General features: G+C 43.9%; 1 protein-coding gene across 1 annotated transcript in view; it reads right to left on the reverse strand.

Annotated features, from left to right (window-relative positions):
• The window catches only part of LOC138581135 (fer-1-like protein 4), a 1,598,034-nt gene that overhangs the window by 122,781 nt on the left and 1,459,601 nt on the right, over nucleotides 1–15,652 (reverse strand). The window contains exons 41-42 of the mRNA XM_069652231.1: nucleotides 10,671–10,769; nucleotides 9,665–9,906 (exon numbers count right to left, since the gene is read on the reverse strand). Of these exons, the coding sequence (XP_069508332.1) occupies nucleotides 9,665–9,906; nucleotides 10,671–10,769 (341 nt within the window). The remainder of the gene's footprint in view (nucleotides 1–9,664; nucleotides 9,907–10,670; nucleotides 10,770–15,652) is intronic.

Raw genomic sequence — 15,652 nt, forward strand, 5'->3', positions numbered from 1 at the left:
GTGACTATTGAGATTTGAAGGCCAAGTGGAGTGTCCTCATTCTCAAACGGCACTCTGGCACCAGTAAAATGCAGATGCCATGGGACCCAGCAACCGTAAGAAGTCCAGTGCTGGCAGATATTGCCCATTATGAAATCCGGTGACCATCTGTTGGATTTTAAGAGCTCTGTCCTCGGGAGGAAAAGCCTTTCCTACGGGAGAGTCCAGAACCATTCTAATGAACTGAAGCATTTGGGAGGGTGCCACTTTGTACTTCTTGCAAGTCTGTAAAGGAGATGGCAGGTGCGATCAAGGTGATCCAGAGCCTGACCCGGAGACTGAGCTGTGATCAGCCAGTCATTTCAAGACAAAAACTTTTTTCTTCCTTCATCACAGTGGCCGCCACCACTGCCAACAGCTTGCTGAAAGCCCTTGCGGCGAAGGTGAGTCCAAAGTGCAGAAGCCGGAAATTATAGTGGGAACTGCCAATGAAAAAACTCAGGAACTTTCTGTACTTCGGATAGATCGGCACATGAAAGTAAGCATCCTGTAGGTCGATTAACACCAACCAATTCTGAGGCCGCAGTGCCTTGAGGATCTGAAAGAGTGGAAACATCTTGAACTCGTCATTTGTGTGACACTTGTTCAAGAGTTTCAGTTCCAAGATCGGTAGCAGACCTCCATACTTCTTGGGTACCAGAAAATTAAAGGAATATCAACTTTTGTTCCTTTCCCCTTGTGGCACCGGTTCTATGGCACCCTTCTAAAGCATTGAGATAATCTCCTGCTGCAGTATGGGATCCAGAACAAAGGGAGGCTTTATGGGAGGGGCACAATCCAGTGGACGCAGTTGAAAGAGGCGGTAGTACCTTTGGGTGCCGTGGTAATAAATGTGTCCCCCTACCACAGTGGGATGAGAGAAGCTCTCAAAGCGGTTTTGATGCTGGTGCTGCACTGGAGGGGACTGGTGCAGGGGAGGGCTTGAGGGGATGTACATCCTCTTTCTCTGGATTGTCTCAAAATGATTCTTTGGGCCTGTTTGGCAGCTGGTTGTTTGCCACTTTGGCTACTGTAACTGTAGCAGCGAAAAGGCTTTCCATTCCTTTGGGATGAGGATAGAGTAGGCTGATGCACAGCCGCTCCTAGTGACTTTGCAGCTGCCTGGGATGCCTGTAGTTTCTCCAGGGTGTCATCTGCTTTAGGGCCATGTAAGTGAGATCCATCAAAAGGCATATCAAGTAGGTTGGATTGCACATCTTGTGCGAACCATGACTTCCTGAACCAGGCCAAACAGAGCTTGTAGCCATTGCTCTCGCAACGCAGTCTGCTGCGTCAAGACCTGAATAAAGTGCTTGGCATATGGCTTCTTTTTCATCTCCCATAATAGTAAGGAATCCATCCCTCATCTCGCCTTCTGGGGCATGCTCTGCCACCCCTGATATCACTGACCATAAGGTGGGCATGTATTTGGTGAGGGCACATGTTGTATTACTGGCTTTTAGATGTATGCTGCCTGAGGTGAAGATTTCCTTAAATAGAGCATTGTACCTCTTGTCATCCCTGTCAGGGGGCAAGGAGGAGTAAGAGCTTGTCTTACCATTCAAAGTGGTAGTTTGCACCACCAGGCTGTCATCAGTGGGGTGTCCCGAAAGTAAGTCTGGGTCAGAAGATGAAGGTTTATATTTCTTTACAAGATCTTTGTGCACTGCTGGCACCATGCAGGGTTTGCTCAATAATTCTAACAGAAGATCTTTGATGGCAGCATGGAAAGACAACAGAGGTTCCACCTGTGTCCCCCTGTCAAGGATGTATGTAGGATCATGCTCTTTTATCTTTAGAAGGGAGTCACCAGACCAAAGCATCTGTGACTTTTGCCATAATTCTTCTATAGCCACGTTGGGATGGAAATGAGGGTCAAGCTGCAGGAATTCCACCTCTGGAGCGGTGTTAAGATGTAATGCTCATTCAGCTATTCTGTCCTCTTCATGCTGGAACTCTTCAGGTATTCGAGCCAGTTCCAACGACGTAAATCCAATTGGAATTGGGTTGGTGTGCAGTCATTTTTTCGAAAAAAAAATGTCGAAAGACAATAATGTCGAAAAATAAATGTCGAAAAAAAAGTCGAATTCCTTTTTTTTAAAATTATATATTTATTTTGGGGTCCGGGAATAAAAAAAAGGGGTAAAATAAAAAAAAAATAAAAATAAAGGGGGGTTGGGGGAACCCCCCCATTTCGAATAGAAAACGTTATTAAAAAAAAATGCTACTTTTTTTTTCAAATTTTTTTTCCAGAAAAAATGGCTTTTGGCATTTTTCATTTTGAAAAAATGACTATGAACCAATTGGGTTGCCGTCCTCGTCAGAGATGCTTCAGAATGAGACCATGAAATCCTTCCTGGATTTCGGAACAAGCCTCAAAGTCAAGGATTGTTCCTCCATCTACGTCAGGGGACCTTTTGATGTCGGCGCTGACCCAACATTGAAGAACACAGCAGCTGACAGGGTTGCCGATGGCATTGGGCCTCATTCTGACTTGGGCGGTAAGGGATAACGGTCACCGGTAAGGAGACCAGTGCCGTTAATCCCTTACTGCCCAATTCCGAGGTCCCTTAGCGGGAACCGTAAAGGACGTGTGGTCTGACCACACGTCCTTTACGGGTCCCGCTAAGGGACCAGGGTGCTAATTACGGGCCCGCTATTTGCGGGCCCGTAAAATAGCACCTTCCCCATTCCCATTGAGCCCTATGGGGGCTCAAATGGGAATGGGGAATGGTTGGGTGAATGGGGACTTACCGGGTCCTCCAGGGTCGGAATGACCCAGTAAGTCCCCATTCAGCCACACCGGACCTGGACCCGGTATTGGAGGCAGCCATGGCGCTAATAGCGCCATGGCTACCTCCAATCTCGGAATAATGCCCATTGATGGCTCTAGAGGCATTGTGGAGCGCAGACGGAGAACGGGACTCAGAGACCCTACTGGCTTTGTCAATTGCGCTGGGCTCAATAGTCTTCAGATGTTTACCTGAGGAGGAAGCAGTGATTCTGCTTTCTCAAAAACCACCAACATTGTAAGTCGGAACTCTTCCCACTTTTCTGCCGAACAGGTTTGTGAGGCAAAGTGTTTCTGTCTGTGGGGTAAGGATTTCCGATGATGAGTACATGCGTCTCCTCTTGTTTGACTAAGAAGAAGATGAATGTCAGAATTCAGTCTTCGAATGGGACTGTTTTTGGAATGTTTTTTATCTCTTTTTATATTTCTCTGGTGACCTTTCAATCGCAGAGCTCTTGCCGTCATTGGATCTCCATTTTGAACAGGTTATCCTGGGTGACATCGACACTGAACGGCCAAGAGCCAATTTTGATGCCCTGTCATTTCAAAGCCTTATCCGTCATGTTCTGGCATTATCCAGAATCGGAGACAGCATTATCGATACCAAAGCACCACAGGCAAACCATATAATGGCCGATCAATGGCATTTTTGTGTTGCAATCCCAGAAATCGGAAGGTTTCAGAGTTGACAATCATTGAAAAATGAAGATTATCTGAAATGTGTCACAAACAATCTTTGGTGGCATCGAAGAATAGTTCCTGAGAAGCAAGTTGAATATGAGGATAAAGGAGCAAAGGAACTGAGGTCAAAGAGTGTGATCCGGGCTATGTGTACCGACGCCCACGTCACATCCAAACGCGACGACAGTGCTGATGATCCTCGATGCCAGAGCCACAACGGCACCTCCTGATGTCAAACGTTTTGAGATCTGCTTCCACAGGGAGTATATATTTCTAACATGAGAAATCTGTGGAGTACAGAATCCATTAGTAGTCCCTTGTCTTTGGTGACACATATCCATTAAGCATGCTTTATACTGTAAATTAGCTGATCAAATGTGGATGCAGTTTAATAGGTTTCTACATTGTGTTCTACAAGAACCACACACTTGTCTAGAAATTTCCCAAAACTGTCCCTGAATCTAATGCTGAGAAATGATGGTTGCCTTGTTTGTATCTGGGACTTTAAATTAACACTAGTTATGTGCTCATGTTTAACAGAATATGGATCCTAGCTGAGTTAACAGTTACCACTCTCTGAACCTGTCTGTAGTTCTATGGATCAGACACAGAGAGGAGCAGTCGTAAGGTAGTATCTCTCAACCAAATACCACAAGCACTCCATCACAGATACAGGAGCACCCATTCTGCAGTCCAAGGGTAGGACGTGTGAGAAACCTGAAGGTGTCTCCCTAGCTAGTCCCCGGGGAGCTGTCATCCAGATGGCCAGGACACGGCCATCGCTATTGGATCCAGTTCCTGGGGGTGGTCCAGTGAGGGAGGATCACTTGAATGGGGGTCCTCAGGGAGTGGGAGACCGACGAGTGAGACGCAGTATCCCCCTTCCTTTAACACCTTTTCCCAATCCTCTCATGTAGGACATTCCAAACCACTGCCCCCCCTTTTCCACCGTGAACACTTTCGCACTACACAACGAACAACTGACTAACACTAGAGCCATTTACCTGACATGTCCCAATACCAGGGTCAGGCAAAGACAGGCAATTGATCAGAATCACACACACCTGACAACCCTTTCCCTTCCCCTCAGGGATAAAGGTGGAGCGAGAGAGCACAGTATGAGAAAGGCGAACATGGCAAACAACATTTGAAGACAACTACCACGCAGCAGTTCAAGAGGAGAAAGATGGAGGGAAGCAAGAAAGTGACAAGGAGAGAATTGACCTTGCCCTTTTCGTCCCAGGCCCATAGAACCTTTGTGGAGAATCTAAGACCACAAACAATAGCAAAAGTGTCCTGCAGCAGATATCAACGGTACACAGGGCAAGCATATGCTGATAAGCCAGACCGAGGGAAGCTCCCAGGCCCATGGTAACGGCCTTAATTCGAAAGAAGCTGAAAGCCAAGTGCTGCAACATAGCTGGTGAGTCCAGGGGAGAATCGATAAGCACCGGGCTGTGTTGAATGAAAATCGCAGAGAGGCAAGTTTTAACATATTTCATTGAACTTTGAATGAACTATTAAAAGTGTGAAGGGGAGACCAGCTGAAGAGGAAAAGTGGCACAACGTGGGTGCTAATTCGAGAGACTCTGGTTGAGCCCCCGTATAAGAGAAACTACAAGTACCAGAAGGCCGTAGGAGGGCCGGCGATATAGATCAAAACAGAGACCCACTGGTGAAACCAGCACCCTATCTGAATTGTTGATTACATTTAAAAGGGGTCAGCCCAGAAGAGGGGACCCAGTGATGAATCATCACCCAGTGAACATTGGAAAAGAACTTTCATTTGTCAAAGGAACTTTTGTTTTGTTGTTTGAACACATCAGGTCCTCGAAGGCAAGAGACTTTCAAGTGAAACCAGACTTGGCCATCAACGGCTCTGATTACTGAAAGGTTGAGGGTTAAAAGCGGAACTTTCATCTTGTGCTAGAAAGGCCCGAGAGTGCCCTGAGAGATGCCATCGGAATTGTCGTCTCGTGCTGGAGAAGCCCAAGACCGTACTGTGCTCCACTAACTCCACCTTACCCCGTGTTCAAAACGTGTGGAAGGGAGACACAGGCACCGCCTCCTGACTTATCATTTGAGAAAGCTCCTTTCTTTTTCTTGAAATTTAACCCCATACCCTTTTGTATTTAGGCTAAGGAATTGGCAATAGGTTTTCATAGTATAGGCCCTTTTATTTGGCACAACACAACTAGGACAGCCTTATTTTCATTTGATGGTCGACACTCATCCCCATCTTAGATTTAGGTTTAGATTAGCCATTTTTCCAACCCGCATACCACTTTCATTGTTCAATAAACACCCTTGAACTGTGATCACTTGTGTCTGTCTTACTTGTTGTCACCATGAGTTCCTCACAGATGTCTTACTTGATGCCAGTTTAAGGGAATGTTTTCTCTCTCAGCACTATCAGGAAGACAAGAGGGATCAAAGCCAAACAAAATCAGAAGCATATATATAAAAGTAATTTATTGGATAATATGTGCTGGCATTGTTTGGGCAAAACAATAAACGGTGTGGCATAAAATGTCAACGGAAATGTCAGTATGGTTTAGAGGGCTGCGTATTAGTAGAAGCTGATGGAAATGAAAAGTTAAAAGCGGCTTTCCTTTCAGCCTTGTTATGTTTTTAGGTTCCAAATCTCCTCTGCTGTACTGGGCTTAAGGGGTATACCCTTTCCTTCTCCACCTTCATGAAAACATGTCAGGTAGACTGTCGTTCCACTTCAGGTTCCCCGCTGTCTGTTCTAATTCAATGACCATAGTAGAGATGTTGGGGTTCTGTGTCAAGAAAGAGAGGTTCCTGGGTTTGTGTAGCGGCAACTTCCAGAGTCTGGTATGTGGGCCAGGGGAGATTAGAAGGCTATGGTGGTGGCCGACTACACTACAATCGTGTCCGTTGTCATGGTGCCAACCTTTAAACCCAGTGCCCTGATGTCTCCCTTGCTTGCCTCTCTCTCTTTCAAGCATTCCAAATCCCACTCTTCCTTTTCACTCTCTCTCTCGGATTTCATCTCTCTTTTTCCCTCCTCTCTCCTAATTCCCATTTCACTATACTAAAGTAAAATCTCTATTAGTTATACGTTAACTCCTCTATTAGAAGCTTTACACATTTCCTATCCCTCCAGTCCAAGGCTCCCTCCTTACATCCCCACATGTGCCCACAATCTCACTGCTCCTGTGCTACCTTTTCACTACCATTACAGTCTTCCCTTCCCACACCTTTGGATAGGATTGGCACTGTCATCACCTTTTTCAATCCTTTGAGAACCAATCCCCCGGTGCCACTTTCACATTCTGTACCCCTTTGAGCACTGCTGTTACTGTCCTCGAAATGTTCAGTACTTGCTCTATTATTCCTCTATAATAGGGTTGTATTATTTGGCCGCCCTCTTAGAACCAAGGCCTCTTGCTCCAGTAGCTCTTTCAGCTCTTTTGGCCTGGTCACCTGCACCTCTCCCACAATTCAGTATTTCCTATCCACCTAGACCTCTCCTCCAGTATCCTGGGTTTTGCTCTATCTCTTGCTTTCTCCTCCAGCCATCTCAAAGCAAACCCCTGTCTCTACTCACCTGTCTCCAGATCCTACTTATAATGCTACACTGTCAAACTGAACTTGTTCGCTTTTATGGGGCTGTGGCCCTTGCTTCCAGCCTCTCCCTGGTAAAAGGGAACAAGGTTTGTTAACTGGGATAGCGACAGGCTGTTGGGTTCCACCCCAGTGGTGGGCTTACTGTCCTGATATGGAATGTGGGATTGGCTTGTCCCTCCCCCTGCACTGTCCTCTTTTTGTCTGCCATACCCTATATTTGCCTTCCAACCTCTCTCTCAGTGAGGAGTACTCAGATGTGTCTCTTTAGGCAACTATCGTAGTGACTGGCAGTTGGGCCCTGCTCCCGAGGACAGCTTTCAGTTCTGATGTGGGACTTGGGGCTGCCTAGTCCATCTCTCTGGAGGTCACACCCTGGCCCTGCTCCCAGGATGGACTCACTTAGCTTATCTGTTTTTAACTGTACAAAAGTGGAAGCTTTAGATAGATGACTGACTTGCAGACTATTGAGTTTGCCACACAAATGTAATTTATTTTTGTATAACTCCGGTCCCTTTTATTCCCACTGTAGATTCATATGGGATTCCTGTACCCACATGCGATGAGCTCAGTGTATACGTGCTGCCAGTTATGTTGGACCATTGTTCCTTGCTTTCCTTAATGGGTCAGTAGCAACAGACTGCCTAGTTTCAGTGTAATCAAAAATAAGGCACTTTAGAGAGAGTCTGAGACGATCTATGCTTCCTAGGTGTATACCCCCACATTTAGTTCATGTCCCCTGAGTATGTGCCATAGAGACCATGAGGGGACAGGTGAACCCTAGTTTACCTGATCTTGGGTCCCATTGGATGCTCTAAGGTAGAAGTCCTTCCCAAGGGGAATGTGATATATTATGGTTCCCTTGACTAACCCATACCTTGGAATGGGGGCCAGTAAAGGTGATCAGGTGATAATACCCATACTGGCCCGGGCCCATCATCCTTTAGTTTGGGGAGGTACCTAGTCCCTTGGTCTCCACACTGGGACCACCTGAGGTGGACACGGGACTTCACATCACTAAAAAGGGGATTGCCTTTACCAATGTCACTGACTTCTGAGGGCTAACACACAAAAAGACTTTCCTCATCACCCATAAACCAGGGGAACAGGCTCAAAATCTGAAGCTGGTATGAAGTCTACAGATTACCCACCATGGTATTTCCATGTGGGGAATTTTTCCCTCTCACTTTCTCCTCTCCGATATCCCAACCAAAAATAGTGAGATAAATATATTAGAATGAACGAAAAGTTGTCCGAAAGACTGAGATGTACCACTAAACAAATAAAGTGCCTCATTTATAAAACACGTGAAAGGAAATCTTGCCAGAGCTCGAATATTCACAATTGATATTTATACATTATGGGAACAAAAGAGAGAGCAGTGTTGGCTGAGACATTTTCAAATGTGAAAAAACTGACATAATCTAAATACAAAAGCAAACAGAATGGAAAACAGTTCAGTTTTTCCATTACCACTCCACAGGGACTGCTAGAAGGAGCGGTTGGTCTTGGAACTTTTTTAGGATGTTGGCAGGTGAGATATTCAATCCTCAAATCAAGAAGAAAAAAAAATGGAAAGAATAAGAGGATTTTGAAAATAGATACGCAATATCAACAACAGACTTTCCGTCTTGGCATTCCCCACTGAAGGGCAAGAATCCATCAGCTGTGTTCAAATAAGATTTATAGTAAGCCGTTGTGAAACTGTGCCGTTCATATCCATTTGTAAATTAGATTAAAGCAATACCATTCTCTTGCAAAGCATGAAACATCAAATTAGCTTTCTCCATGTTATCCTGCAATTAATTAATTAATCTTTTATAAGGCACTTAATAGCGGACAGCAGTCTCTAGGCACGGGACAGAGATTTGAACCTCTTTTGCTCTACGTTGTCTTTCTTCCAAGACAAACGTGTTGCCACTGAGCTATTCCTCCCGGCCTGTAGTTTGGGCATCTGCACTGGACCTGTCAGACTTTATCACCACTGTCCTTTGGTGTCTTCCACTGTTGTCTTCAGTCTTTTGGGGCAAGTTGGAGGTTCAAACAATAGAAGCAAGCAGTTTGAAATATGTTTTAGCAGCCCCCAAAACTATTATATCTACTGCCTGGTCCTACAGATTCACCATAACTTTGGTAGCCCAACTTTCGTGCATACCCAGAGGATGATTGCCCCAAAGGAAATGAAGGCCTTTGAGAGGCAAGACTTGTGCTTTGTGAATTGGACTGTATTTTCACCATTAATTGAAGAATGAGATGGAAATTGACCTATCCAACCCCTCATCATCTCCTACATGACAACACAGACAAGGTATGAGACAGCCACTCCCCCTACAGATCCATTTCAAAAAGGTAATTGGCTTTAAATGTATAACACAGGAATTAAAGAAAATCTGATGACTCAACGAAGCATTAGCTCTGTAATCGAAGCAGGCACAGTGAAAGTAGAAATCCACACTTAACATTTCCAAAGTTGTGTATTTGTATACTTTCCTACCACACAAATAATAATTGCTTGAACTTGTATAGCTATGATTAAAATGGAAACATTTGCTACTGCCCATCTCAGAATGAAAGAAGGTGTACCTAAGAAATCGTTGGCTGAAATGCGGTCATAGTCCCAGACCTGGAGAGCCAGGATGGCAGGCTCCCGAAACTCGGACTCCTCCAGGGAGAAGAAGGACTCTTTCTTCTTATATGTGATCTCCTTCTCCGTGGGTAGGTAGTCAAAGCGAAACACAAACCTCCAGTTGAAGTTGCCTTCTCCAGTCAGCGAGTTGAAATGGACATCAGTTTCCTGCTTGTCTTGGTCCAGGCCCCGTATCCAGCTGCAAAAAGGTTTAAAATCGGTATGAGCCTAGAACAATCCAGTCTGAAAATGAGGGATGAATTTAGGGAAGGAATGTAGTAATAAAGAGATGTAGAGAGGAATGTGGACACAGTGGTGGAGAGAGAGGGGCGTGATTGGATGGATGGACAAATGTTTCAATTTACAGACAGATACTGATTGACATGGAGAGAGATAAAGAGAAGACACACTTGAATATAGATTCTAGCTATAATGTGGGATAGAGCAATAGAGTGATTGATAGCTACATATCGATAAATATTGTATAGTTACTTAAAGACAAATTAATAGTGATATTTAAAACAATGTTTTTAAATCCCTCCCTTTGCCCTTGTTTTTAATTTTGCTCATGATAATCAAATTTCCATTAGGTTCCACACTAGTAGCGAAAGCATTATTACACTTCATTGGTGCAGGTCATCTGATTCTTCATTCTGGCCAGACATCACATTCTGTGATGGTGCAGCCACTATCTTGTCTCTGTGCTCTTGCTCTGGAAACCTAAATGTACAGTAGATTTCCATCATGCCCCATGTGGAGATTTAAAGGGCAGGTCACAGTACTAAAAGTATTAATGAGTGAAGATTCACAGTTGCACAGCCCACAATAGAAACAAGACACCCAAAAAATGAAAATCACCCCCACAGGCTCCATACAGTGCTTTCCTCAAAATACCCCCGGATTTTGAAAAGTCAAAAATGGCCTACACATGTCCAAACATATTATGTACCAAAGCGACAGTACCTTTTCACGTAGATATCACTGGATGTTTCTCCCGTTATTGGATTGACGTCATCAAGAATAACATCATCAGTGTTCCATATAATGATGCGCAGCTCATAACTACAGGAATCGGAAAAAGACAAAGTTCACTCCTGCCATTTACAAAAGCCCTATAAATTTACATTATGCCGCACTGGAAAATAGAATATGATTGTTGTTTTGTTTTAATCAGTATAGTGAATTTTCATTTGAGATCTGATCTTCATAATCTGTATAGCTAATTGCCTTAATCTATCATAGGAGGCTATTTATCAGCGTTTTCCTACACATTGCATCGACAGCATAGACCAATCTCTTAGATCAATAAGGTCAATTTGTAACAAAGATTTTAGAGTTCTAAGGTGAATACAATTATGCATTATTTACCAGATAACCACCAGCGCAGGCGTTTTGTTTAGCTTTTTGTCACTAACACAGTGGGACGTGCCTAACATCATAGAGGTGGACAAGGCTATCTCAATTTCCACATTTCACAATAGCCCAGTTTGCCACATATCAGTAAAGTAAAAAGAGATGAAAGGAGCCCTAACCACGTCTTCGGGCTCAAACAATATAAGTTGCTCTCTCTCCCATCACATATGCATTAAAAAAAGGTGTGAACCAGCAATTCCTTTAACACCCTGCATGGCAGGAAGGCACTTTGCTCTCCAGATGTGTTGGTCGCCGACAACTCCTACTAGCTTTAGCCAGTATAGGAAATGGTAAGTGATTATAGTGCAGTAGATCAAAACATCTGGAGAGCTGCAGAGTACGAACTTTTATATATGAGACTCAGAATTGTTTATTCACATTGAAGATCCTTTTAATAGAAAATGCTTCTTTGGCAAGTACATCTGGACATATTACTAGAGTGATTTAGGGAGAAGGTATAATGCAAAATTTAGGCAAAATAGGACAAAATAGGAGTGTGGACAAAACAGTTAGGATTAGGGATTAAAGGAGGCAAACATACAAAACACAGACTGTAAAAGCAAGTGGGCAAGCAATATAAAGAGGGGGATACACGCCAGGTTAAGCTGGTCATGACTTCCCACATCCTCTGAATTTCAAGGCTTTTGATGTGTTAAATATGTGCAACTTAACTCCATCTTAACTAAGGTTTTTTCTGTTAATTTCAAGGGTGTTGTTATACCATTGTTTTTAACGGGCCACTAGCCACGGCCTTCGGATGTGTCCACTGTACATGTTACCCCAATTTGTTTCTTTTGGACCCACTAGGTGGCCACGACCTTCAGCCATGGGCAAAACATGTCTTTCGGGCCGAGTAGCCAGGGCTAGTGAACATTGCCTTTGGCTGTGCCCATTGTATATTTGAAAACACTACTGGGCCACTATTCTATTGTTGTAATTGGTTACTTATAACACGCTTAATACCCAGAGGTTTCTAAGCACGGTCCCGTGGATCGAACCTGTGTTACTCTGCGTCGTCTTGCTAACAAGGTGAGCGCGTTGCCCCTGCGCTATCCTCCTGAGATGTGTGAATGGTTAAAAGTTAATGGGCCTCATTATAAGTCAGGCGGTAAGGGGTTAACAGCGCCGGTAAAGGTGCCAGCGCTCCCTCTCCCATTCAGCCCTATGGGGGCCGAAATGGGAATGGGGAAGGTCCGGGCCCGGGTTCCTGAAGGGAGGAATTACCGGGCCCTCCGAACTCGGAATGGCCCGGTAATTCCCCATTCTGGGAACCCGGACCTGATTTTGGCATCAGCCATGCCGCCAATAGCGGCATGGCGTCTGCCAAAGTTGTAATGACGGCCAATAACTTTTGATTCAAGCAATGGCCGAAATTTCAAAAGTGATTAAAAGTCTGCGGGCCCCCTCCCGCCCAGACTGCAAAGTTTCATAATGATTTGTTAAAAAAACCAAAATGTTATTAAGTGTCAACATTATTTTTCTTCCAAAAACTATTTCAGAGGTTACAAAGGACTACAGATAGCCGTGGGCATGTGTAGTTTGGTACCCGCAATTACATTTTTTGATTTCTCTTTATTTTAAAGATATTTTTATAACTATAGTGACATCATCTCTGGCCATGGCCAGTGACTAAATTGCCATCCCGGTCTCCCAATCATGCAGTAACCAGACCAAACTCTGCTTAGCTTCAAAGTGAGGAAAGGGCTAGCCTCCTCAGGGCATGTTGCCTGATGAATGAGCCAAATTTTCAAGACCACTTAGAGTAATGGGCTGGCCCTTTTCTTGTTTTGAAGATAAGCATTGTGAGCCCCGCTTTGAAGCTATGCAGGCTCAGTCCTGGTTACTGCATGGATGGGTGACCGAATGGGCATCTGAATTATTCACTTTTTTAAAACTGTGCTACTGTCAGTCTTTGAAGGTTTTGCACTCAGAGACAATTTTTTGCCTTTTGCTGAATTGCATTCTGGTATTTGCAGTCTCCCAGTCACTAATAAAAAATAAAAAAAACAGGTGTTTTTACAGCAACAGTGGGTTTCCATCCCTTCAGCAACTGGGACGCACCCTGCATAGCTTCAAAGTGAGGAAGAGGTCAGCCCACTAAGGCCATGTTGCCTGATATATGGGACATCCCTTAGAAGAACACTTAGAGAAACATGGCTTAAGGGGGCTGGATCCTTCCTCACTTTGAAACTAAGCAGTCAGTCCCAGTTACTGTGTGGATGGCAGACAGTCCACGGTCCTGAATGTTGTGTGTTTTCTTAGTTTTAAATATCTCATAACACACGGCACCCGCATTTTTATAAAACATAAAAAATGAAATAACAAAAAAACACATTTATGCTGAACACTGCTATCAGAGAACCATGACTTTAAGGAGTTCGAGATGCAGCACGTAACCATTATGCTACAATGATATCATTGTTTGGATTTTCACAACTTTCATACCTAGCCTTTTATCATCGAACATATTAAATTATAGGCTAAGTTTGAAATGTATGCCCCATGAAGCACCAAGCCATTGTGGCCTAGTGGTTAAATGCTGGTCCTTGAACTGTGGCAGACCAGGGTCCAAAGCTGTATGTTTAAAAAAAAATGTATTAAAAGAAAAGCAACGCAAGTGGGAGGTGGCGTGTTTTGTTGCAGTACAGTCCTGTGGTCTTATTTAGCATGAGGGTATTTAGACAACGCTGCAATGTCAGCCATGTCCAAACATCCCTCGTGCCGGAATGGCTTTCACGCCGAAATGGGCAGTGCGCCTGTGCCAAATCGGCCCGTGGAAAAAGGATCCCACAGAAAAGGGGTGTACTGCTTGGAGAACCATGCTTAACCAAAGTGTGTGCTCCATGCTTATTTTTTTTAAAAACAATGCTTCTGTCAGTCCTTGAAAGTTTTGCACTCAGAGACAATTTGTTTGCCTTTTGCTGAATTGCATTCTTGTATTTGTAGTCTCACATTCAATATGGGGGGAATAATGCCACAATTGTACAATTTTTGCCTAACATAGTTCTATAAGGATTTATATATTTGAGTGACACTACAGTATGTGTACTTTTCAAGTTCCCTTTATAAAGCAGAGTATTGTTGAAAGAGGCATGGGGGTGAGGAGGGGAAATTATGAGAGGGCAAGTAAGTCATGAGTATTTGCCCACGATGTGGCAAGAGAGTTTGCAATCTTGGACACTGGTGCAATTATTTATCCCTAATTTTGACTGCCTTTCAGGGCACAAGTAAAGGACACATGTGGGTGAAGAGCATAACCTTTTTCAGAGGACAGGCGCAACCCCTTTGTTTTTTTTAAGTTTGGCACGGTTGCTCAAATATTTGGCTACCAGGAATTTGCTCAAGTTGTCATGTTCCCAGTGCAGACACTAACTCACAAGACCACAAACACTTATTTCGTATTAAGATTTTGTTTTCCAGGGAATATTTCACAACAGAGTCCTGGGTTTTAAAGGTGGGCACCTTTTAATATTTTGCCAGCATATTTTTGGGAACATTTCCTCTCTCATTATTTTTCTGGTGTTCATTACTTTTTTTAAAGTCCACTGCTATTTTGTCTTCTGCACTTTCGTCTAAAGAGTAGGTCTGTATTATTAATGTTCATTATGTATGGAATAACAAAACCCTTGAAATTCAAGGAAAAAACTTTAGTTGCAGGTACATTAAGATGAGCAATAGATTGCAAAAAAAACACCTTGAAATTCAAGGAAAAAACTTTGGTTATAGGGATGTTAAGGTGAGAACTTAATGCAACAAAAACCCTGAAATTCAGCTAAAGCCACCTTAACTGCACACCCTCTGTTGCGAAGCCTATGACCACAATGATGACATCACAGATCACATCACTGATGGCATTACTAATTACATGTTGTATGAGAACAATGATGACATTACAAATCACATCACTGAAGCCAGGTTTGGTGAAGAGGGATTAGCTCCCATGTATTAGTTGAAGAGTTTGGTCTTAAGAGCTTTACGGAAGATGGTGTATGAAGTTTCATTTCTGAGAGAGATGGGCAAGGCATTCCAGTTTTTTGGTGCTAGATATTGGAAGCTAGAACCTACAGCTTTAGTTCTTTTAAAAGTGGGGACGTACATCTGGTTGGAGTGGTGGGCTCTAATTGGTCTGGTGGAGGTGACTGGTCTTATTCTTTCAGATAAGTAGGGGGCAGTGCGAGAGGCATTTGTTTGTGATGGCCATAGTTTTAAATAGAATGCGGTCTAACTGGCAGCCAGTGCACATCTCTTCTAGCCTGTGATGTATGTTCCCTCTGAGGGCATTGTTTTGAGTGACTTGTAATCTGTTGAGGTTTTTGGCGTAAGTGTCCATGAAGAGGGCGTTACAGTAGTCCAGTTTGGCCCCAATGGTTGCCCTGGCTATTGAGAGGCAGTTTTTGGTTGACAGGTAGGGTTTGACCGCATTGATGATTTTGGTGGTGAGAGCTGCAGAGGATGCAATGGCGCTAACTTGGCGTGTCATGCACAGAGAGGAGTCCAAGAAGACCCCTAGCGTTGTGACTGCTGGTGACACA

This window comes from Ambystoma mexicanum, chromosome 3p (assembly GCF_040938575.1).
Source record: "Ambystoma mexicanum isolate Mex_15411 chromosome 3p, UKY_AmexF1_1, whole genome shotgun sequence".
Taxonomy (NCBI): Eukaryota; Metazoa; Chordata; class Amphibia; order Caudata; family Ambystomatidae; genus Ambystoma; species Ambystoma mexicanum.